This window comes from Eretmochelys imbricata, chromosome 2, assembly GCF_965152235.1.
Source record: "Eretmochelys imbricata isolate rEreImb1 chromosome 2, rEreImb1.hap1, whole genome shotgun sequence".
In the NCBI taxonomy this organism is placed as follows: Eukaryota; Metazoa; Chordata; order Testudines; family Cheloniidae; genus Eretmochelys; species Eretmochelys imbricata.
Genome location: NC_135573.1, coordinates 170,185,121 through 170,211,448, shown reverse-complemented (window position 1 = coordinate 170,211,448; position 26,328 = coordinate 170,185,121). Strand labels below are relative to the sequence as shown.

At 41.4% G+C, this 26,328-nt stretch overlaps 1 protein-coding gene across 1 annotated transcript in view; it reads left to right on the top strand.

Moving 5' to 3' along the window:
• ADCY1 (adenylate cyclase 1) overlaps nt 1–26,328 on the top strand; it is a 217,517-nt gene that overhangs the window by 88,244 nt on the left and 102,945 nt on the right. The window contains exons 3-4 of the mRNA XM_077809215.1: nt 7,931–8,049; nt 23,728–23,839. Of these exons, the coding sequence (XP_077665341.1) occupies nt 7,931–8,049; nt 23,728–23,839 (231 nt within the window). The remainder of the gene's footprint in view (nt 1–7,930; nt 8,050–23,727; nt 23,840–26,328) is intronic.

The window sequence follows — 26,328 nt, the reverse complement described above, 5'->3', positions numbered from 1 at the left end:
AATGGAGTAACAGTGCACTGAAATGCAATCAAGTGGGGCTTTCATTCCATCTCATTATGAATAGAATTTCAGTACAAGTGACTCGCTCTGTGTATAGCTCCTGCTAGATTTCTTTACTGCCATTACCGTGTCAGAGAGGCTGGGGCAAACAATGTCATTTTCTGTGTAATGTCACTAGCTGGCTGGCTATGTAAATCTAGTTTCATTTCATATTGTTTGTTTCCAAGAGGGGGCTCTCTGTGAACTTAGGAAAGATTCTTCTTTTTCCTGTCAACACATCTCTGATCCTCTTATTGACATTGAACTTGCAGCTTAGGTTTCTGTGGGCTAGTAATGTGTTACAAAACAGCAGACTCACTAAAAAGTTGGGTTTTACCCCTAGAAATTGAACCAGAAGATGCTATTATGAGGTCAGAAATTCACCAGCACAATCTCCACAGCTGCCTCTTACATATCAACAATGCTTTGTGTGTAGAATGTTCTCTACCCTACCAGGCCTAAGGAGGGGACTGCTCTTGCCTCTAAATGACACCTGCTTTGGGATAGGCCTCTGATCATTTTATAGGCCATTGTCAATTACATTTTATAGGCCATTGTCAATTAGGTTTCAGTGGTGTGGGAATGTCTCCCTGGAGAGTGCTAAGAAGGATTGTGCGAGGCTGATGCTGCTATCATTTAGCCTGATTGTCAGATTTACGTCTGGTAGCTTCAAATGACAAATCAACTGCTAGATGTAAAATCTGCATTTTAACAACTGATCATCTTCTAGCATAACACTGCAGTGATATTCTCTGATATTCGCAACCCGTGCGTTGCAGTACAGCATCACTAATGATCTTCAGCAATTATGATTTCAATAATAAAGCACTAACAAATTATCATAACTTTTGAGACATTACAGTAATGCTCTGAAACATTGCCATCTAGTGGCCATTTTTTTAAAAAAAGCAAAGTCATCTTAATATAGTAGTTCTTTCCTCTAACACTATTTAGGGAATACATAACAATAACACTATGCTCACAACATAATTTAATTTAAAATAATGTATAAATGAAGTCTTCTGCCTTTGTTTTACAGCCTACAAGAATGAATGATAGTAAACTTCACATGGTTTTTGCACTGTACTGTTGCCATGTTGGCCCAGGATATATGAGAGACGAGATAGGGGAGGTAATGTCTTTTATTGGACCAACTTCTGTTGGTGGAAAGGACAACCTTTCAAGCTTCACAGAGCTTTTCTTCAGGTTTGGAGAGGGCAACCAGAGTGTCTAAGCTAAATACAAGTTGGGACAGATTGTTAAGCATAAGGGGTTCACATATGCTGTAGGCTATCACTTAAAAGGAAGTGGGCAATTAAACGTTAGCAGGCAACAGGGTGTGTTGCAAATTGTTGAAATGGGCCATAAAACTAGTATCTCTGGCTTTTAGTGGCCAGCACAGTTATGCATTTAAGTTCCCAGACTTATCTTATAAATGTGCTGTGCAGGTTTCCTTTGGGGATGAGGACTTAGAGGTCAGGTATGGAGTGATCACTTTGTGAAAGTCTTCACCCATGGATGATGGGGTACCTTTGGTTTTTTTATCACTTTTCTGTGTGTGAGCTCATTCAAGAGGGTAGTGATTGGTTTCACACACATAGCTGTTGTAATAAAATATATTGCCTCATCTGTCTTGACTCTTTCAGTAAAGTTTACATAAAGTTACTGTGAGGGCATTACAGTAGTTTAGCTCTAGAATGAGTTAAAATAGCTATGCAATATAGTGTGGGGGGTGTCAGAGAGCCCGCTGCTCAGTGGTTTTATCTTAAAACTGATGCAGGCATGCAACTTATGCAGGCACTTATTGTGTAGCAAGTGATAAGATTTGTTCCTTTTTTTCTAAAATAAATAAATAAATAAATAAAACCTGTGATGGAGCCTTATAGTGAAATAACTCACTACATCTAGAACTCAAACAGAAGTTATGGGCTTGAGGCAGAAATTACAGAGTGAGGTTCTATGACCCGTATTATGCAGGAGGTGAGACTCCCAGTGGTCCCTTCATGCCTTAAAATCTACATATCTATTAACTTCTCCCCTCAAATTGTCAACATAAAGAGTTTTACTATAGCAGGAGAAAGACGAGTAAAATATTCCTGTTCCTTCACTGTGGATGTGATGCAAGCTGTTTCTACCTCCTGAAAATGCAAGGGACTCTAACAATTGTGAAGGTGTCAAGAAAACCATATATTTTTTTAATCCCAGCAGGTAGCTGCTGTAATAAGATTGTTATGCATTATATGCTCTCATAATGAGGGCTATATAAGAGATCTGAAAGTTTTTTGCAATGCACTGCAGCAATTCACTCTACTTCATTCTAAGCAGTGTTTCACTATAACTGAATGCTGTATCTGGATTCTACTGGAGATATATACAATACCACCACAGCACAGGGATATTTTTGCTAATGGGGCCCAAAGTGAAACTCTGTAGAGGTGGGGAAAGGGCAATCTAGATAGAAGGCCTTTGGCTGTGGGACATACTTACCAATCTTGAAGATCAGTTTGTCTTACCTTTTTTAGAGCATAATGGAGGACACTTCCTCTCTTGATAAAGTAATCTACAAATCTATCAAATGAGATTTCCCTTTTCTTAAATATATTTTTCTCCTTTGATGATCCTTAAAAATATGTCCTGACATAGTGAGGGGCAGCTAAGGTGGTCCATGTTCGGACCATGATGTTTCTGCTACTATTAATTGTTCTACTGGCTCCTAGATTTCATAGTATTTTATGAATTCATGGGTGCACTAGAAATAGATTAGTTTAAACGAAGAGCCTAAATGGAAAAGCAGCCAGTTTGTGGGTAGACAGTTGTAACCAATCATTGCACAGCGCAGTGTGCAACAGAAGGGGAGGGGAAATGTTGGCCAAGAACATTATGGAATTTGCTGTTTTGAGGCTGGTGTTCTGATGAGGGTTTGGTTTCATAAGTGATTTACAGATTGCTGAAAAGATTCAAAAATGTGTCACAGCCATATCCTATATGGACACTGATACAGATAATTTCATAGAAAAATAATAGCATCTTATATTGTGTTGGAAGCTATTGTTTGGGGGCTGCCTAAAGTGTTATAAATCAGTATAGAAACTTTAGAAGGAATTTGTTTGAGAAAGTATTGAACGTTTGGAAAAATATATTTAAATAAAAACATCTGAGTTAAATATGTCATTCAATCAAGAATGCAAGTGAGTTAAGTTTGACTGGGTTCAAGAGGCCTGACATACGGATGGCTGATTTCAGGCTGTTGAATAGCTATAAATTCCCTGATCTAGAATCTCCAAAAGTCTAATATCACAGAATCAAGGAAAGTTGAAATCTTTCCTTGACTGTGTATGTGGCAAGTATACATCATGGCTTTTTTTGGGTGAGTTAATGTTCAGTTTTTTAAATGAATTTATTTTGTAAATTTAATATAAGTTAATAAGAAGTAATACAAATTACCATAATTCAGTATTAGCTGAACATGGTAAGATATATTCTTTGTTCTGTACAACATGTAAGGGGTTATATAAACCATTTCCATTTTTAAGTAATAAAGTAAAAAAAATTATGTTAATGGCAAATTAAGTTTGGAAATACAAATATGCAGGAGATGAAAGTTATAGTTCCAATATACTAAAATATTAAAGATTTTCCTAATGGAATAACACCACCCTGTCCTGGTCATTCCAAAAATACATTTGAGTGAAATCCTGTCCATTTTGAAGTTAATGGGAGTTTTGCCATCAATTTCATTCATTTGAAATATCTGTTTTGGTGCAAGCAGAGTAGGAAGTCACCATATTCAATAACTTACTAAAGATGTGAGAGTTTGTATTCTCAATCTGTGTTGAACAGTGTGCAAAACAAAATACTATTTTGCTCTCCTCATATCTGTTACGGCAATGGAATTGTTTGTCTGAACAATACCATACTTATGGTTACAATGACATATTATCAGAGCAGCAAGGAGAAGAAGATGAAGACAGACTGTGCATTCCAAATACATATATTCTGTGTATACTGTCTGAATTTGTCCATTATATTAGTGAAATTTATTGTGTGGCTAGAATATAAAGACTATAAACCAAAAAAAAAAAAAAAAGGTACAGTTTGAGGTTTTTGGGGCAGTTATTTTGAGAGAATTTTTCTTTTTTTGCTGATGTCCAGATTAGACAAAAGCAATGCAATAGACCTTATTGTATGGCGATCTTTTATATATCTTTTCCTTTTGTGTGCTTAAAGTTAGTGTTCTATTGGTCAGAATAGTGGCAACATAAAAATTGCTATTTCCTACTTTGTTTACCATGTATATTCTGAGTCATATCTGCTGACTTTAGTAAGAAAAATATTTTTACTACTTCTCTTAGCAATGCGGAACCAATATAGCTGCGAGACAGTGAACTCTGGATTCTATTCTGACTCAGACATTATCATTAGAATTAACTAAATTCCATGCACAGAAATTTTCATTAATGTTGAGACATGAGGCAGAAAGAGCCCAGCTTGACATTCCCAGATTCCAGGTTGAGTTTGTAAGATGGCAATTAAAATACAAACCTAATGGAACGTTGTTAATGGAGGATATTTGTAGCCTATTCTGCCATTCCTTGGCCTAAGTGAGATTTTGTGCCAGGAGTGCCAGATTGGGTCCTCTTTTTGGATAGACCATAAACATGGAACCCTTTAATGTTATCCTGAGAGAGTCATTTTTGCAGGGTATGAACACACTTTAAATCCCATTAATGTTTGTGGAAGATTGACATGTTGTCAATAGATTGAATACAGAATACAAATACTCTGGCTGAAATCATGGTCCCATTGAAGTCAGTGGAGTTTTACCATTGTCTTCAATGAGACCAGCATTTCATCCTCTTTGCAGTGTCCAGCTACACTGTAGTGTTGGGGTATGTTTAAAGAGTTCCAAAGGTCAGCAAGAGAGCCAGATATGTCTTTATATTTTTCTGTGTACTGGCTGAGTCTCTTTTGTTTGGATCCAATATGATAATACGCTAGAGATCCTGATGATTTATGGGAGACAAGGCTGCTTGTCACTAAAAAGGAGGCCTGCAATGTGTGTGGTTTTTCCTTGTCTAAGTTGTTACAAATAGGTTGGTGCTCCCTGTTCTTCTACCTGTTTCACTTTTTTCTGTCATCCTCAATGGCAGCAGCTGCTCGAGCAGGAATGTCAACACAAATGTTGCTTGCTATTCTGTCTCTTGTTCCCATTCAGTTTTCTATGCAGCCATGCTGATCTCATTTTCTTTTCTCTTGTGTGGGTCTTTTTTGTCACCCTCTCTGGGCAAATGAAGATGCAACGCAGTGGGGCTCACTTAATGGAGATCCAGACAATGCTGTTTCCGAAACCTGATCATGTTTCTGCATAGCTTGGACTGTTATTTCATTCATACAGGTCCAAATCCTGGGTTTCTTAACCAGTCCTTACTCAGTTAATCTGGAATTCAATACCATGTTGCTTGAAGGATCTAAAATTTTGGCCAAAAGGAAATGGGCTTTTCTAGTGTTTTTTTAAGACAAACTTTTTGATGGCATCTCTGGGTATGTTTGTTTGTTTGTTTTTTTTTTTTTTTGGCTGTGTTATTCTCTAGAAAATTAAAATTTCTTATAGTTGCCAGCCTCCCTTTTAATTTTTCTGCTACCCAACCCTTCTTGCTACCTCCCTCCTTGGAAGCTCACCAATGTCTGTCCTCTTTCCAAGGATGTACTGTAATTGGACTTTATTCATTCAATCAGTTCTAAGCAACTAACCTTGTTTGTGTAAAGGTTTTGTGGCTGTTGTGTGATTGCTAATGACATGTTTTGGCAATGCCTCTAATTTTTGTGAAAATAAAATTTACCATGAAAAAAATATTTTAAAACGTACTTTCTTGTTATAGCCAATTGAATTCCAGCTCAGATGTGTACCTTTATTGTTAACACAGGTGATCATCTGTAAGGTGGTGCAGCCTGCATTCCATCTAGTCTACAAAGCAGCTGTTGCATTCCCCTCTCTGCACTTTATGGAGCTCTGTACATTTCTGATGTGTACTGTGGGAGCTGTCCCTATGTTCCTTAGTGAGGATAGGGACTACACAAGATATCCCTTCCACCCCCACATTTACCTTTGTAAGGATCTGTCATAGTCTGGACCACTGGGGTTTTTTGAACCTCATTGTAAAATTCTAAGAACATAAGAATGGCCATACTGGGCCAGACCAATCTAGCTCAGTATCCCATTTTCCAGCAGTGGCTGGTGCCAGATGCTTCAGAGGGAGTGAACAGAACAGGACAATTTGTCGAGTGATCTATCCTCTGTTGTCCAGTCCCATCAATAGCAGGAATATAAAATTACACTGATAATTAAACAGAAACTTATAGTAAGAGTATATTTTCCTAACATGCTCTAGGACTTTTCTGTAAGGGAATTGGTTGATGTATAAAGCCATTCACAAATATTTAATTTCTGCATGTTCTTTATGACTTTATTTACTATAGTTTATACCTGGATATTAAGAGACCTAATTAAAATTAATGGGACTTAATTCTCATTTATGCTAACGTCCATTTACGCTGCTACAGGGATGTTAAGGGGCTTTACTGTAAAATGAGAATCAGGGGTCAGTCATCTTTTTCTTGCAAAATTTAACTCACTCCTCCATGATGTAAATATCTGAAGCATTAGTCTTTGGAAGCAACACTATAGGTCAGAACTCAAAGTTGGAAGACTTGTGTTGTACTTTAGCAATTGAATTGGAATTTAGTGTTGTCCCGAGCTCATGGCTAGTGCATAAGGAGTATGCGGTAAAATGTTACCGGGCAATGCAGAGCATTAGTCTGATCAAACCTCATATTAACCACTTCTCTTTCTCCATTCTGTCTTTCTTTTACTGTTTATTTCATTTTCTTTAATTGTTGTCCCCCCTTATTTTTCTTGGCCAAATGAAATAAGGAGAAATCTTGGGCCAAAGTTTGCTCTTGGGCAATCCTTCACAACTCCCACTATTTTAGCTCTGAACCTTGCAATCAGATATGGCAGCAAGGATTCCATCTTCCATGTGGGATGCTAGCAGATCTGATTGCAGAGTTGGGTCCTTAAATTCAAATGCATCTTAGGGCAAAAATTGGCATATTTGAGTTTTAAATGTGAAGAAGTGCTGATGGTCAGATTGTGATCTCTTTGAGGACTTCCGGGACTATCTAAATAGGGTAGCCTTCACAAGTTTTTAAAGTGCCTATGAGTAGGTCACCATTTGGGGAATATAATTTAACCAATATCAGGGGGATCCAAAACCTTTGGAAATATGGGATTTTGGGTAAGCAGGAGAGTGACATACGATAAAACCACTCTCGGTGACATGGCAGGCCTTTCATTAAACCTGGAGTTGTCTATTGTGCTTGCTAGAACTAGACCTTTCCATGCTGGCCCATATTTTATAAAAATGTACCTTTATTACTGTTCAGTTGATTCAGGCTGTGTGGAAAAATATACAGCAGATTGCACTGTTTAAAAACCTGCTTTAATAGACCCAGTAAGATAACACTTTAAGTTCCAAACCAGTAGATACAAAAGCATAGCAAATGATCCTGGAATTCCTTCACAGATAAATGATACTGGTGATATAGTAAGTTGTTATTATTAGTTTTATAATGATAAGTATAATTATGGACAATGATCTGCTCTTGAAACTAGCTCTTTCTTTACTGTATGGTCTCTCTTGTTGTACAGAGGAATTTGAAAAGACTCTCCCACAGGCAGCAGAAATATAAAAGGGGAAGGGTTCATGTTCTTTATGAAACAGAAATTCTTAAGACATATGCTAAAATAGGGGGAATGGTTTGATTTTATTTAGAATTGCTGATTGGGGAAAAAATTACACCCCAAAACTAATGGGTTTGCATTTTCTTTTAGGAGCGTCTCCTGATGAGTCTTTTGCCCAGGAACGTTGCCATGGAAATGAAGGAAGACTTCCTGAAGCCACCTGAAAGGATTTTTCACAAGATTTACATTCAGAGGCATGACAATGTTAGGTAGGAGTGACACCAGCTCATGAAATAATGTAAAGCAGATAACATGTAGTGCAAATAGAGTGACACGCAGCGACTTTGAGATCTTACAGCACAAGAAAGCAAGCCCAATGGAGATGCGTTGTGTTCGTTTGCGGGAGGTTGGGATGGCTGAGTGGTAACATGCCTATAGAGACTGTAGATAACAATTTTGAGTTGATAAATAATTTAGAGTAGTTATGCTAGGAGGAACCAAAATTTGTATGACCTAGTAGTCATCTGATACAGTCCATTATATTTGTGGTGGATACAAATATTTATTTTGTGTGATAGTAACAGACTATATTTCCCTACAAACAGGAAGCATTGGTTGTTTGTTTGTGCAATAGCTCATTTATCCGGACAATGGGAAGGAAGTAAATGTCGATGCAGTGCATCCACTTGTCATCCTAGGAAAATGTATATCAGTCCCCATCACTTGAGCATTCAGCCTCACAGATGATTGACTGAGGCACCCCTCTCATGTTAAGTAGCATGCTGTTCCATGAGCACGCCCTCTGAAATCAATTGTTATCTCAGTCTTGCTATTCTTCTCAATCCCGCTCCCACCCTTCTCCTCTCGAATGACCTGGTCCTGAATAATGAAAATAGAGAAATTACTTTCACTGAAATTTGTACTCTGTTTCTAGTCTGTTTCACTTTGTTTCCTCTGCACAAGCACAATGCTGCAGGGTTTGGGTTTACCTCAGAAAAATATTTGGCTTCCAACCACTTCTGCGGGAAAGTCCAAATTAAAAAACCTTTTTACTCAGGTCAGGAAGTTAACATTTATAGTATTACCAAGTGTCATGATTTTAGTGCAGGTCTCATGGTAGATTTTGGTTTTCTTAAAGCCTCAGTTCCTGGAATCCTGTAATTACATGAGAACCTCAGCTTTTCCTTTTTATTTTTAAATGAATTTCTCAAAGTTTCAGAGAAAAGCTGGAAAATATGACCCAAGTGCTTCCTACAGGCTCAGAAATCAAAAGGCAGGTAAGATTTAAGCCAGTCTCATTATTTTTTGGGTCCTGGCTCATGGTTTTTGAATGCTTAGGGTTGGTAATCCTGCATTTATATTGATCTTGGATTTCACAAAACCCAAGCTGAGAGTTTCAAAAATAGGTGCCTGTAGCTAGGCACTTAGGAAGAGATTTTCAGAGGTCCTAAGCAATTTAGGAGCACAAGGCCCATTCAAAGTAAATGGGACTTGTGCTCTTAAATCACTTCATACACATTTTGAAAATTCCTCCCTTAAATAAGAACTACCTACTTTTGAAAATCAAGCCATTTCTTTAGGTACAAGAATGGATTTAGGAACCTAACTTTAGGTCCCTATTTTTTAAAAATCTTGCCCCCTCCCTTTATTTGTCATGGCTAGCACTAACATGCCACCCTCCCCATCATCTTTGCAACTCATAATAGTTTACAGATGGCCGACAAATGATGAAGTAATAATGATGGGAGCTTGGAGAACTGATTGAAGAAAACACCTTCTAAGCCAGATAGATTGTATGACATTCCTATGCTGTCACTGTGGCAGAGTCTCAGGAGACATTCTCTTCCTCAGACATACCATCAGCAAGTCCTTGTCCAGCAGAACCAGTCATGTTGGGCTCTGTAGTGCACCCTTTTTATCTTTTTTGAAGAGCTGAGTTTCTCTATCTACAAGCTTTCAATCTACTTTGCTGCAACAATCTACCCGAGCTGAGTGGGTGACACTTGGAATCAGTGTCACCAGGATGTTTTCAATGCAGTACCATCTTGGGTGGATTTTGTACAATTTTGAGGTAATTATAGCCAGTTAGCTGGGAGGTGGACCTGCACTTCTTGGCATGTGAAGATGAACGAGAAAGCTTGGGGCTAATTATTGAGACCTGTTAATGTTTTCCTTAGTGAAAGTGTATGATTGTCATAACTCGTTCATCACCGGGGATTGAATTTGGGACCTCCAGTGCTTAAGAAATGTGAGCCTCTATCAGACTATCCTTCGCATTCACTAGCGAGGGATGCATCATATTATCTGAACAGTGAGTTATTAAAATGTGGTGCAGGCTACCACTCTCTACCCTAACGTTTTCAGGGAAGGTTATTGAGAAAGTGAAGTGAGGACAGTACATGTCACATATCTTGAGTTCTTGGGTGTCCTTGACCCACTCTGGTCTGGATTTGGCCACCGTCGTGGAGCAAGCTGGAAATGTTAACCATGTGCCTCTTAGCTTATTCCAAAATGTTTTTCCAGCATGTTTCTCAGTGAGTTTTGTCTCCCTGTATTCTCATCTGTTCACAGATGAATCTCTCCAGCTGTAAGTCACTTCAAGCTTCCTTCTTAATACTGTAGGGGTTTATTCTCGCTCAGCAGTTCAAAGCATTAAACTCCCCTTAACATCAATGGAAACCTTGTGTGTGGAGTGGGGGCTAGATTAAAACTTTAAACTACATTTGCTTTTAACTTGATGCTGCTCCATAAACCTCAATGGATCACTTTTAAACCTTTCGCCCTGTCAAAGAACAAGCTACCTTCTTCCTTAAGTCTGACACCATTACATTCTTGAATTGCGGCTGTAGGGATATCAGTAAATCCTGCCCTCCCAGAAACTTACAAACACTTTTGCAATTTCAGTAATTTTGTAGTGAATTATTTTACAAGTGATGATTCCAAAATGAAAATAAAATTAATAAATTTTAGAAAAGAAATTTTAAAAGTTTATTCAAAGGAATTTTCACTTGGTCTTACAATGCAATAAATCTGTCATTAATAATCATATCAACTAAATAGTAATTTACACTTATAGTATCCAGCACATTGCATTCAAGGATGTCACAAACGCTCAGCCACGAACATAAAATAATTAAGGCTCTTAACACTTCTGTGAGTAAAAAGGATAAATAAAGTCTTGTTTTAACCGTTTTACTGATGAATAGCCTGAGGCAGAAAGATTAAGTGCCTTCACCTAGCCAAGTGTAGGGCTAGTTATAATACCCAGGAATCTTGACTTCCCTTCTCTCATAGGAAAACTCCACAGAGAAGGTTAGACTAGACAGGAAGACAAAGTCACAAGCTCTTACCTAGCGGGGAAAAATCAAGGTAAACTCCTTGGGAAGGAGCTGTTGTTATGACTACTATATGTGAAGTGCCACCAGTAATGAGATGGAGATTGTGAGGTTGATACGCCGATCACCCTGCTTTTAACTTCAATCACATAAATGGAGATACTCCAGTATAAGAAAGAGCAGAATCAGGCTCTTGTTCATGCAGTGCTGTGCTAACTGTTGGTGCTAAATAAATTACCTTAGAATAAAGAAAAGGAGTACTTGTGGCACTTTAGAGACTAACCAGTTTATTTGAGCATGAGCTTTCGTGAGCTACAGCTCACTTCATCTGATGAAGTGAGCTGTAGCTCACGAAAGCTCATGCTCAAATAAACTGGTTAGTCTCTAAAGTGCCACAAGTACTCCTTTTCTTTTTGCGAATACAGACTAACACAGCTGTTACTCTGAAACTTACCTTAGAATGTTAGTATTGATTATGATTTAAAGTGTTCTTTAGTCCTTATCAGTGCTGCATTTCTTCTCCTATCATATTCATATGTTTACAGATTTTTTTTCTTTGAAGACAGCTTATTTTCTGTCTATATCACTCTAGCTGTATCGTTCTGAATTTAAATGGTTAAATGGGTTCTCAGATAGTTACTTATAGCCATTGTTTTTTCCCATCATAATCACAGCCACAGCAGTGATACACTATTCTTGCTTGCTTTCTTATAACTGAAGTACATGGCTGTTTATAGCATAGTATCTTTTTATATTATTTACAATTAAAAAAACCAGTATGTTAAGAACTGCTTTACATTTTTTACCTATATCATGAGAAGTTACTGTAAAGCCATAAACAGCATGAAAACTCTGGGTTTGAGCTCTTGTTTCCTATCAAAAGAGAAGGATCAATGAGCCTAAGATTGACCACAGACTTAGAAGCCAAATAATTGCACAAGAAAATATTATGTTATGGTAGGCTTCTGTGTGTGTATTTATTTATATGTGTGTGGGGGGGGGGCGGGGGGAAGAAATCTTTCCAAGGCAAACTTTCATTATGTCTAGGATGTGGACCGAGATACATAAAAAATCGTGATTAAAAACAGAAAACATTGATCTTTGGAAGCTTTCCAGGGAAGAAGTCAAATGTACTTTTCATAATCTGATGGGAGTCAATATTATGCAGATGAAATCTGTACTCTTCTGGGTAGCTCTGTTTCCTCTTCCTACATGTTGTGTGTAATAATTAGTAGTTATCTAATGGATGGGCCTCGACCTCAGAGAGACAACAATTGTGTCAGTTATCAAGAAAGCAACAGAACTGTTTGCTTGCTTGCTTGTGTTTTGTTTTTAATGGGGCTGTTCGATATAACAATAGGAACAGTTGCAAATGCCCTGGGTTACCTGAAAAAAGTTCTTCGTAGAATAAATGGTTGAAAGCAGAAAAGAAAGGTGTGGTTACATTTGTGTGTCTGACATGATCACGGCATCAAGAAAGATGTGGAAAAGGCATTGGAGGAGGGATGGTCTTGAAAAGCAGGTTTAGAGTGGCACAAAGAGGGTGGATCAGGGCAGAAGATTGGTCTTTGCCTTAGTTTTCTGTAAAATGGGGATAATAATGCTTTCTACCACTTTTTGTCTGCTTTATCTATTTAGATCATGCACTCTTCAGGGCAGAAACCATCTCTTACTATATATATGTACAGTGCCTAACACAATGGGACTCCAATCATGATTGGAGTGGCTAGGTGCTGCTTTTAAGACTAATAAAAATAACATAATCTGCTCATCTGCACAGTGTATATGGGGCCTGCCTGTTCCTCTACTTTGCAATTAGCTTTTCCCACTCATAATCAGGTGCTAATAAAGATATTTTAATATATGCAACTTACAGAAAAGTGGCCAGTTTAGAATGTAACAGACAAGTACTCACTCTGCTCTGTGAATCAGATTCCTCAAGCTATAAATGGATAATGAGCATTCAGAATACTCTGAATTTTCTAGTTTCTACTATGGTAGTTTAGTTTAGCCTAATGTTAATAAGGGACAAGTAATAAACTAAATGCAGGCAACAATAGACAATGAAATTGAAAATATTGATCTCTTACAAACTGAGCACCTGATCCAAAGCCCATTCACTGTCTTCAGCAGGCTTTGGGTCAGGCCCTATGGGTTCAGTTCTTTTGACATTTACTTGTGAAAGTAGTCCCTCTGAAAATCTCTAGGATTATTCCTGTCAATGCTTGCCACCATGTAAGGGTTGGACATTCAAGGCCTAAATAGAGACTACTATTCTTAACAAACAGTAAATTTCCTAGATTAATAGTGGCATCTTCATCCCCAAGAAAGATCAGACCAGAAATACCTGTCTCATTAAAAATCAGATGTTTATGAAATGTCAAGATGACTTTAAAAATTCCCTTAATTTACCCTGTAGCGAGGTTTCAAAGCTTGTGCTCTGTGATGCTTCTGAGGCAGATGGTTTGTTGTGAATTGATTTTAAGGAAATTTCTAAAAACATAAAGAATACATTTTCTCCGACAACCCCAAGTTCATAGTTCACACAGCCTACTGTAGATCTTAGTGACTTAGAATGTGTCTATACTGGAGGTGGGAGGAGTGATTCCCAGCTCACACAGACATACTCACGCCAGCTGTGCTTGAGCTAACATGCTAAAAATAGCTGCATAGTCTGGGCAGCACGGGTGGCAGCTCAGGCTAGCTCCTGGAGTATGTAGCCACCCAGAGCCCCTGGGTACGTACTTTGGTGGCTAGAGCAACCTGCTGCCTGCGCTATCCTGGTTACGCTTCTATTTTTAGAACGAGCACAGGGTCATCTATGCAAGTTATGGATCACACCTCCCAGCTCAAATGTAGATGTACCCGCAGAAACAGTTTTATTTATCAAACTGTTATAGATTCCTTCCTGTGACAGTATGTTATACTAGAAAATCCTTCTTATTGTATGTTGACTGAAGGCGACCTAAAGGCTCAGTTAGCAATCCTTACTCCCATTGCTGAACACTTACTTATGTGAGTAGTTCCAGTGAAGTCAACAGGACTTTTCATGTGAATAAGGTATATGCATGAACACGGTTAAAAAGTGAACATTCGTCATCTGTAGTATTTAAATTTGCTATGGTATTTGCAGTATTTTCCTTCCAAAACTGAGGATGCTATATAAAGAATGGGATACGGCGGTGAACCGTTCTAATGGCATTCGCTGTAGGGAAGCAGCCTAGATCCGCTATGCTATGCAGCAGAATTTTGAGGCACGCTTTTAGCAGGTGTTGGAACCCAGCAGAAAGCTGCTGAAGGTCTGCTGACTCATTGTGGCAGGTGCAGCTCATTAATGCTATCCAGGCTATAAGGGCAGCAGGAGGGAGCTAAGGCAGAAAAGATCCTTGAGGGATGGCTTAGGCGTTATTTTTGAGTGAACAACAAAGCCAAACCTCAGGCAGGGAGTTCATTTGGATGCTAATTCAGGGTCGCTGTGCCCTGTTGAGGACCAGGTAGGGACTTGGACAATTCACATATTAGTTGCACTGCAGATAATTAGAATGTCACAACATAGCAGCTCTCGTGCAGAGGTGGGCAAACTATGGCCTGCCGGCCACATCCGGCCCATGGGACCATCCTGCCCAACCCCTGAGCTCCCCGCCGGGGAAGCTAGCCCCCAGCCCCTCCCCTGCTGTTCCTCTACAGCCTCACGGGCAGCGTGGCTTGCGCCCGCCCACCTCCCAGGCTTTCCAATAAGCCTGTCCTGCCACTCTGAGCGGCATGGTAAGGGGGCGGGGGGTGGGGGGGTTGAATAAGGAACAGAAGGTCCCTGGGGATGGAGGTTTGGAGGGGGGCAATCAGGAGACAGGGAGCAGGGGGGGTCCCAGGAGGGGGGGACAGGGAGTGGGGGGGTTAGATAGGGGGTGGGGTCCTAGGGGGGGAGCTAGGGATGGGGGTCCTGGGAGGGGGCGGTCAGGGGGCCTGTCGGGGCGGGGGTGTGGATAGGGGTTGGGCCAATCAGGGGACAGGGAGCAGGGTGGGTTGGATAGGGGATGGGGTCCCGGGGGGGCGGTTAGGGGCAGGGGGTCCTGGGAGGGGCCGTCAGGGACAAGGAGCAGGGGGGTTGGATGGGTTGGGGGTTCTGAGGGGGGCAGTCAGGGGGTGGGGACCAGGCTGTTTGCGGAGGCACAGCCTTCCCTACCCGGCCCTGCATATCGTTTCGCACCCTGATGTGGCCCTCGGGCCAAAAAGTTTGCCCACCCGTGCTCTAGTGTATTATTTTCTTGTAATTACTCTGTTTAACAACTTTATAAATCCTGTAGCTACACAAAGCATATAATCCTCTCATGTTCTTACAGTAGGGATGCATTTTTCCTCCTCCTTTCGATGATCTTTCCATTCCAACAAATTGGGAAGGACATCATGAAAAGCAATGTGTTTATCACACAAAATGGAATTGTTTTATTATTTATTAGTTGTATTACTGTAGTGCATATGAGCCCCAGTCATGGACCAGGACCCCACGTCATGGACCAGGACCCCACTGCACCAAGTCATTTACAAACATGTAACACAAACATGATCTGTGCCCCCAGGAGCTTACAACCTAAATATAATACTAAAGATAATGGATCGATACTGACGGACGAGGAGTACATGGAACCAGTGAAACATCTTGCTGACCATTACTAACTTTATGGTATTAAATATTTTTGAACTGGAAAATGAGTCTTCATTCCGCTTTTGTGTGTGTTAAATACTTTTTTTTTTTTTGCCTAAGTCGAATATTGGGCCTAAATGCACCCTACTCTTTGCACAACAACAAACCATGGAATGAGCAAGGCTGCAATACAGCAGAGGCCTGGGATTTGGAAGACCCCTACTTCATTCACTGCATCCTGTCTATCCTCTGTGCTGAGGACTCAGTTTTGCTATCACTTATTCAGAATAAATCCATGCCTAAATAATAAATAATATGATTTATAGAATGAATAATATGATTTACAGAATAAATCTATAGCTTGCTATAGGTTTTTGCTGTGGTAATGGAAAAATATAATGTAATCCAACATAAGGCACAGATCCACAGGACCTCTGTCTTATTCACTGTGTGTTGTCCAAGCTATACATGGAATGAGGCAGGTATCCTGCAGTTATTTGAAATCATATAATTAGACTGTATTGTTGGGCATATGCACAAGAGGGCAGAGTTAGTTTTGGATCCAATTTTGACTTGACATTTTCACTGCCTTTTTACTCAGAACAGCCATTTTTGAACATTATAAATTTGTAATAAAGACTTGTGATTAATACTCAATTGTGTATAATCGGAACATTACAATTAAAATGTTCAAGAACTTGCAGTTATTAAAAACAACCAACCACCCTAAACCTTAAATCGAAATGACCATAAGGTAAGATAACATATAAAAGATTTTGTTAACTTTAAAAAATGTTTACATTCAATTAACAGTATTGATATATAGAACTTCAGCTTTCAGATTTCACAAACAAATGTAACTGTGACCTACAACATACACTTCAGAACTCTCTTAACATACGACTATTTATATATTTTACATAGTTAGTTATGCATAAACTAGTGATGTATGAAATGAAAGTGTTTGCAAGTATGTGTTATGGGTCACTTTATACATCCCCAATTTGGCCTGTTGGTAATAAATGAAAACCCTATGGACCAAATGGTGAAATATGAGGATCAACATATATGCCAAATAAATGTTCCTTTTAACTGAATGAATTTGTTGTATAACTCGTGTCGATTCTGTAAAATAACCCTCTTTTAAGCACACCGCAAATAAATGAGCACCTTTACTGTAGGCCATGGTTAAATAATTAAGAGTTCTAGATGTGATTGCCTACAACATACCTGTTCTTAACAGTAACTGTAGGTCACCTACTATATTTAACTTTTAAGTATTTGAGCATTTACATTCTTTCCATTAAAACATTGGGCATTCTGTATTGCGTATGTGTTTGCCCCGAGTGCTGATTTGAAAATTTCGTGATGAGCAAATATTTGTGTTTTACTGTCTTATGTTTTGAAAGATTTAAAGAAGTTTCCAGATTTGAAAAACAACCAACCATAAAATTCTAAAGCGAACATTTTCTAAAATAGTAGCCACTAGTTTTGGGTGCCCAGCGTGAGGCATCTCATGAGACATTTGGCTGTCTCATGCTGAGCAGCCAAAATCAGTGACCACTGCTGAAAGTTTGGCTGCATCAGAATAGGAAAACACAGAGAGCAATACATCAGGCATAAACAGAAAAACTCATCACATGCTTATGTAGATCCTGGGAACTTCTGGCGTGACAGAGAAACCAAATAGAATTTCTAATAGAATAGTAAAATAATTCATGAAAGAAAATACCAGTGATGTCTCATTGAATATAATTGAAGTCTGATAACTAGGTGGTACAGTGGATTGTAACAGTCCCTGCTTTTTACCCTTGGGTAGCTGAATTCCAGTGTGTGTTTCGGTCAATTTCTTGAAATCTTTAATGCACATCCTGAGTGTATTTCAAAAACTTCAGGGAATTTAGTATGATGATTTGGCATTGGCTGACTGATTTCATGAAAGACAGATCCAGGTCTGTCAAGCAAGGATGTTGTAGGTCCAAAATGAAGTACATTGGCAGAGCTTTGTGGGTAAATCTGAAGAGCACTTACTGGCACTACCATATTTATTTCTATTCTATTTAAGTCTTTCACTGTGCCATCTCCATGGCATCTCATGGTTATAACACTGTAGACAGAAGGCACTAGAGATTAATCTAAGTGTACATATTTTATATTTAAAAAGTCTTTACTATGATGTAAATTATCAAATTCCAGAGTGTAGTATGCTTAAACAATGCTCTAAGAAAACATGTTCTAGGAAGTAAAGAGGAGTTGCTCTAAGGATATGCATGACAGCACACACATGCTTGTAAATCTGTATTAAGGTTTGGAACTGTTGAAATTTAGAAGGCTCGGCCCTGGTCTACACTAGGACTTTAGGTCGAATTTAGGAGCGTTAAATCGATGTAAACCTGCACCTGTCCACACGATGAAGCCCTTTTTTTCAACTTAAAGGGCTCTTAAAATCGATTTCCTTACTCCACCCCTGACAAGTGGATCAGCGCTTAAATCGGCCTTGCTGGGTCGAATTTGGGGTACTGTGGACACAATTTGACGGTATTGGCCTCCGGGAGCTATCCCAGAGCGCTCCATTGTGACCGCTCTGGACAGCACTCTCAACTCAGATGCACTGGCCAGGTAGACAGGAAAAGAACCGCGAACTTTTGAATCTCATTTCCTGTTTGGCCAGCGCGGCAAGCTGCAGGTGACAATGCAGAGCTCATCAGCAGAGGTGACCATGCAGAGCTCATCAGCAGAGGTGATCATGATGGAGTCCCAGAATCTCAAAAGAGCTCCAGCATAGACTGAACGGGAGGTACGGGATCTGATCGCTGTATGGGGAGAGGAATCCATGCTATCAGAACTCTGTTCCAGTTTTCGAAATGCCAAAACCTCTGTCAAAATCTCCCAGGGCATGAAGGACAGAGGCCATAACAGGGACCCGAAGCAGTGCCACGTGAAACTTAAGGAGCTGAGGCAAGCCTACCAGAAAACCAGAGAGGCGAACGGCCGCTCCGGGTCGGGGCCCCAAACATGCCTCTTCTATGATGAGCTGCATGCCATTTTAGGGGGTTCAGCCATCACTACCCAGCCGTGTTGTTTGACTCCTTCAATGGAGATGGAGGCAACACAGAAGCAGGTTTTGGGGATGAAGAAGATGATGATGATGATGATGAGGTTGTAGATAGCTCACAGCAAGCAAGTGGAGAAACCGGTTTTCCCGACAGCCAGGAACTGTTTCTCACCCTGGACCTGGAGCCAGTACCCCCCGAACCCATCCAAGGCTGCCTCCTGGACCCGGCAGGCGGAGAAGGGACCTCCGGTGAATGTACCTTTTAAAATACTATACATGGTTTAAAAGCAAGCATGTGAAAGGATTAATTTGCCCTGGCATTCATGGCTCTCCTGGATGTACTCCCAAAGCCTTTGCAAAAGGTTTCTGGGGAGGGCAGCCTTATTGCGTCCTCCATGGTAGGACAGTTTACCACTCCAGGCCAGTAGCACGTACTCGGGAATCATTGTACAACGAAGCATTGCAGTGTATGTTTGCTGGCATTCAAACAACATCCGTTCTTTATCTCTCTGTGTTATCCTCAGGAGAGTGAGATATCATTCATGGTCACCTGGTTGAAATAGGGTGCTTTTCTTCAGGGGACACTCAGAGGTGCCCGTTCCTGTTGGGCTGTTTGTCTGTGGCTGAACAGAAATGTTCCCTGCTGTTAGCCACAGGGAGAGGGGAGGGTTGAGGGGGTGGCCACGCGGTGGGGGGAGGCAAAATGCGACCTTGTAACGAAAGCACATGTGCTACGTATGTAATGTTAACAGCAAGGTTTACTGTGAAAGAGTGTACCCATTGTTCTATAAAATGTGTCTTTTTAAATACCGCTGTCCCTTTTTTTTTCTCCACCAGCTGCATGTGTTTCAATGATCACAGGATCTTCTCCTTCCCAGAGGCTAGTGAAGATTAGAAAGAAAAAAAAAACACACCCGCCATGAAATGTTCTCTGAGCTCATGCTGTCCTCCCACACTGACAGAGCACAGATGAATGCTGATGGAGGCAAATAATGTCAGAGTGCAGGAAAGCACAAAATGACCGGGAGGAGAGGAGGTGGCTGGCTGAAGAGAGTAAGTGGCAGGCTGAAGATAGGGCTGAAGCTCAAATGTGGCGGCAGCATGATGGGAGGAGGCAGGATTCAATGCTGAGGCTGCTGGAGGATCAAACGAATATGCTCCAGTGTATGGTTGAGCTGCAGCAAAGGCAGCTGGAGCACAGACTGCCACTACAGCCCCTGTGTAACCAACCACCCTCCTCCCCGAGTTCCATAGCCTCCTCACCCAGACACCCAAGAACGTGGTGGGGGGGCCTCTGGCCAACCAGCCACTCCACCACAGAGGATTGCCCAAAAAACAGAAGGCTGGCATTCAATAAATGTTAAAGTTGTAAACTTTTAAAGTGCTGTGTGGCATTTTCCTTCCCTCCTCCACCACCCCTCCTGGGCTACCTTGGTAGTCATCCCCCTATTTATGTGATGAATGAATAAAGAATGCATGAACGTGAAGCAACAATGACTTTATTGCCTCTGCAAGCGGTGATCGAAGGGAGGAGGGGAGGGTGGTTAGCTTACAGGGAAGTAGAGTGAACCAATGGTTAGCTTACAGGGAAGTAGAGTGAACCAAGGGGCGGGGGGTTTCATCAAGGAGAAACAAACAAAACTTTCACACCGTAGCCTGGCCAGTCATGAAACTGGTTTTCAAAGCTTCTCTGATGCGTACCGCGCCCTCCTGTGCTCTTCTAACCACCCTGGTGTCTGGCTGCGTGTGACGAGCAGCCAGGCGATTTGCCTCAACCTCCCACCCCGCCATAAACGTCTCCCCCTTACTCTCACAGATATTGTGGAGCACGCAGCAAGCAGTAGTAACAGTGGGAATATTGGTTTCGCTGAGGTCTAAGCGAGTCAGTAAACTGCGCCAGTGCGCCTTTAAACGTCCAAATGCACATTCTACCACCATTCTGCACTTGCTCAGCCTGTAGTTGAACAGCTCCTGACTACTGTCCAGGCTGCCTGTGTACGGCTTCATAAGCCATGGCATTAAGGGGTAGGCTGGGTCCCCAAGGATAACTATAGGCATTTCAACGTCCCCAACAGTTATTTTCTGGTCTGGTAATAAAGTCCCTTCCTGCAGCTTTTGAAACAGACCAGAGTTCCTGAAGATGCGAGCGTCATGTACCTTTCCCGGCCATCCCACGTTGATGTTGGTGAAACGTCCCTTGTGATCCACCAGAGCTTGCAGCACTATTGAAAAGTACCCCTTGCGGTTTATGTACTCGCCGGCTTGGTGCTCTGGTGCCAAGATAGGGATATGGGTTCCATCTATGGCCCCACCACAGTTAGGGAATCCCATTGCAGCAAAGCCATCCACTATGACCTGCACATTTCGCAGGGTCACTACCCTTGATATCAGCAGATCTTTGATTGCGTGGGCTACTTGCATCACAGCAGCCCCCACAGTAGATTTGCCCACTCCAAATTGATTCCCAACTGACCGGTAGCTGTCTGGCGATGCAAACTTACACAGGGCTATCGCCACTCGCTTCTCAACTGTGAGGGCTGCTCTCATCTTGGTATTCATGAGCTTCAGGGCAGGGGAAAGCAAGTCACAAAGTTCCATGAAAGTGCCCTTACGCATGCGAAAGTTTCGCAGCCACTGGGAATCATCCCAGACCCGCAACACTATGCGGTCCCACCAGTCTGTGCTTGTTTCCTGAGCCCAGAATCGGCGTTCCACAGCATGAACCTGCCCCATTAGCACCATGATGCATGCATTGGCAGGGCCCATGCTTTCAGAGAAATCTGTGTCCATGTCCTGATCACTCACGTGACCGTGCTGATGTCGCCTCCTCGCCCAGTATCGCTCTGCCAGGTTCTGGTGCTGCATATACTGCTAGATAATGCGTGCTCCTAATTGCCAAAGTGAGCTGGCGGCCTCCATTCTTGCCTTGGTATGGCGTCCGCACAGAAAAAAGGCTCGGAACGATTGTCTGCCGTTGCTCTGACAATGGGTTGCTGCTGCTGTGTAGCAATGCAGTACCATGTCTGCCAGCACCCAGAAGACGTACGGTGACGGTTACCTGAGCGGGCTCCATGCTTGCTGTGGTATGACGTCTGCACAGGTAACTCAAGAAAAAAGGCGCAAAACGATTGTCTGCTGCTGCTTTCACGGAGGGAGGAAGGGAACGGGGGCCTGACGATATGTACCCAGAACCACCCGCGACAATGTTTTAGCCCCATCAGGCATTGGGATCTCAACCCAGAATTCCAATGGGCAGCGGAGACTGCGGGAACTGTGGGATAGCTACCCACAGTGCAACGCTCCGGAAGTCGACGCTCGCCTCGGTACTGTGGAAGCACTCCGCCGAGTTAATGCACTTAATGCACTTAGAGCATTTTCTGTGGGGACGCACACACTCGAATATATAAAACCGATTTCTAAAAAACCGACTTCTATAAATTCAACCTAATTTCGTAGTGTAGACATACCCTCAGTGTTGTGTTGAGCTAGGTTTCCTAGGTTAGGGAGGTGAAAAGGATTTTTGGGTCAGAAATGATTTTTATCAATTGCATGGAATCAAATTAGGTATTGGGAGGATTTGTGGCAGCGGGGTGGTTTATGTGCCTTTGATAAGGGGCTGGGTTGGGAATTGAGAAGGTTATATTTTCCCTTTTTGGGGTTTTTGGGTGAGGGATCCGATTTGGTGACCTTGTCTGGAAGCAAGAATGGGGGACTGGTTAGGTTTGTGTTTCTAGCATCTGTTACATTAATTGGGAGGGAAGGAGTTGCAATTGTAAGAGTAGAGAATTGTTTCAGAGGAGAGAGATTCGTGCTGGGTTATCTTAAATTGCTGTCCTCAAGATGTATTTTAAGTCATGCAAGCACATCTAGAACATATAGTTAGGTGGCATTTTTATAAACTTAAATAAATTATTATTTGATGTTATTTGGGCTGGGTACTGCCTGTGAGTAGATCCATAGCATTTCTACAGCTGCCACAGGGCCTGGGCCAGCAGGTGAGTAAATCTAAATAATTAATACTTCTGTAGCCGCTCCATTCAAGGATCTACTTAGGTACTTATATGGCCCCTTTCAACGCAGTATCTGAGTAACTCCCAACTATGTTTAGATTTATCCTCTCAACATCCCTATGAGGTAGGGAAGTGTAATTAAGGCAGAGAGGGCAGCTGGGCATACAAGTCCCACTGATAGTGGGATTTGGGTGCTTAACTCCGTAAGTGATTTGCCTGGGGTTTTACAGTCTGTGGCAAAGAAGAAATTGAACCGAGATCTCTCAAGTCCTGGTCCACAGCCTTAATTCCTCAAAGTGTTTTGCAAGCATTAATCAGTTGAGCCTCACAGTACTTTCTGTAAATTATCCCCATTTCTCATGTAGGTGAACTGAAACACAGAAAGTGTACACAACTTAGAAGTTAAGTGAAGAAGGATGGTTAAGTGGTAGGGTGCTAACCTAGGACTTAGGAGCCCCAGGTTAAATTCCCTGTTCTGCCAGAGATTTCCTTTCTAATGTTGTGCAAGACACTTCAGCCTCTCTGTGGCTCAGTTCCCATCTGTAAAATGAAGATAATAGTACTGTCCTACCACAAAGGGGTGTTGAGGCACTCAGACCCCCTACAGTGATGGGGGGGAAGGACAACGATATAAGTACCTAAGAGAAAACTTGCTTGAGGTCCCAGGAAGCCTGTGGCAGAGCCAGCAACAGAACGCCAGTTCCCCTGACTCATAGTTCTGTGCTTTAAATGCAAAATGATCCTGGATCTTTGATATTTGTGCTCTGCATAGCACTTTAATGGTGGCCATCCTGGTTTGCCTGGGTTTGTGTTCTGGGTTGCACTCAGTGCATAGAAAAAGATAATTAGATTAAGAAGGTGTGTTCTGCACTAACGTTTCCATGTTTCCTTCCTTCTCTTTACAGCATTTTGTTTGCAGACATTGTGGGGTTCACTAGTTTGGCATCACAGTGCACTGCTCAAGAGCTGGTGAAGCTTCTGAATGAACTCTTTGGCAAGTTTGATGAATTAGCTACAGTAAGCATGTCATTCTCTTTTTTTTTTCTTTTTTTTTTTTCCTATTTAATTTGAATTGCTTTTTGAATAATGATGTCTTGGGTGGATTACATATGTTAGAGACATGAAATAGATTGATTGCTAGCCCCATTTCCACTGTGAGGCCCATAAATCATGAGTTGCTAAGGTTTCTTTTCATTGATTCATATTTTTGAGATAAAGCAATCCATTTAAATGGTAAGAAAAGAAACTGCAGTTGCTATTTTTAAAATACTTTTTCCCAATGCTCTTGATGGGGCCTAGTTACAATTAATGGAGGTAACTATTAAAACTGTACTTTTTTACTATTCATAGAAAAGAAATAGTATAGTGGAAGATGTGAATATTGAATCTATAGTATAAATCTATTATGTATTGGTGACAAGAGCGCAGAGCCTCAGTTCAGTTCCTCACTGACAGTTGCCCATGTCACAGAAACTGTGATGGCTCATCAGAGAGGCTATTATGGATGTAATAGATGTATTCTGATTACAAGTATTTATTATCTAGTCACAGCACCCACAGAGTAATAGATGCCTTATGGAATAAAAAGACAGGCACATTCTTTGCCCATAAGATCTGATATTCTAATGGTACAAAGATATAGCACTTGAGAGAGACAGTTGATGGGGAAGTTGGAAGATGTGTGGGTACAGATAACCAAATGAGTTCACGTGGTGTTTGTGTCTGACACCCATGTCCTGTTCCAAATTATGTTCTATATTATGTACAAAATGTTTCCTTCACAAACGTCCTTTTCAATATATAGTGATCCTTTAATCAAGACTCTCCATTCCTTCCCATAGGGTGCTCACCATCCAAAAACATCCTCCCATGCACTGTGCTCTCTCACCATCCTACCATCTCCTCTCCTGACTCCACACAGCAACCCAGCGTGTGTAGTTCTGCTCATCCCAGGGATTAGCCTCTCTTAATTTCCTCAGTACAAATCCTCTGTCCCTGTATATTACTCTGATGTCAAGCTTTGAGACAGAGGAGCCGTTTCCATCCCCGCATTCCTTTGCCAAACTGCTTGCTGATAAGACAGCTGGAAGTGTCTCCTGGGTGGGAGGAAGTCTCTTGCTGTATGCGATACCAGAGGGTGGGGAAGGTGTGGTGACCTTTGGGCCCTCCTTTTCTCTCAGTTGTCTAAGAGAATGGGGCCTCTACATGAGGGTCATCACAGGTGATCAGGGCCAAACTGTGTCACAGGAGACCAGAAACTGTGAAGGAAGACCATGACTGAACCTTCTCTCCCATCCCTTAAAGTCCCCACACACAATGGTGGTCAGGCCCAAAGAGGTGCTCTGGCTGGTCTGCAGCCTCCCTGCCCCATTGCTGCAGCAATTCCAGCTGAAGTGCCTTCCGTCCCTCTGTACAGTGGCCATTTCTGGGCTTCTCAATTCCTCGCCCTGCAAGTGGAGCAGCTACAGTTTCTGCTGATGCCATGTTTGTTCCCAGGGATATGGCCCCACCTCGGGAGATGTTCTTCCTTCCTTAGCCTGTATGATCGGGGGGCAGGGCTTCTAGCATCCACTAAGCCCTTCCGCATGTGTTTTAGCTGTTTCTGCAGGGGCTGCCTATAGCATAACAAAAGTGAGGGAGAAATTCACTTTTCCTTTTAGATCAGTGTAACCTAAAAACTTGCCTCATGTAGCCACAGAAGCTTTTATAATTATCTTTAAAAATTATTCAACCTCAGAGCTGCATTTAGGGATGCCATATGCACCAAACACTAGCACGGGCAGAGCTGATTAGACTGATGGCCTACGGGATGGATGCCAAATGACAATGGATTTAGGTGGGAAGCTTTGCATAATTTCTAAATGCCAGCACAGCTCCATGAATGTCAACCTTGTGTGACAATAAATAAGCATTTGGGCCATTTCTGTTGCCCTTTACGCTTGAATGTTTTTCACAATTTAAAAAAAAATCACTAATTGCTATGGGGCAAAGTTCATTGTAGTCAATGGGAGTCTTTGGATCAGGTCCTAGCTCTCGACCAGACATTCAGCTCAAGATGACTTCTGCATTTTCTTTAAAGAAATAATAAGAACAAACATTTTAAAATAAAAAAAAACAAATATTCAAACTCCAGGAATTCAGTGGAACTTATTCTTATTATTTTATTTATAAAATGTACCTACAGCAATGGTGTCCTTCGCCTTTGGCCAGATAGGGTATCTCTGTATTGGGTGCCTTCTGATTGAGCAGTGATATATCTATGGTGTGAGTTAGCCTGTCTTTCTCTGGATTTTAATAAGGGTGCTTGCATTTCCTCTGGTTGCTATGACTTCCATAAGAGGAATCTATTGCATGCTGGGTGCTATAGAGGGGAGATCAGAATGCGGATAATGCCTGTGTCAGGAGACGAAGATGAGCCAAGTAGTCAGGTCATACAAGGAAACCGTGGGAGGACCCGAAACTGCCCTTTTGTAGGGCCTGGGCATTGAATACATGATTATCATGAG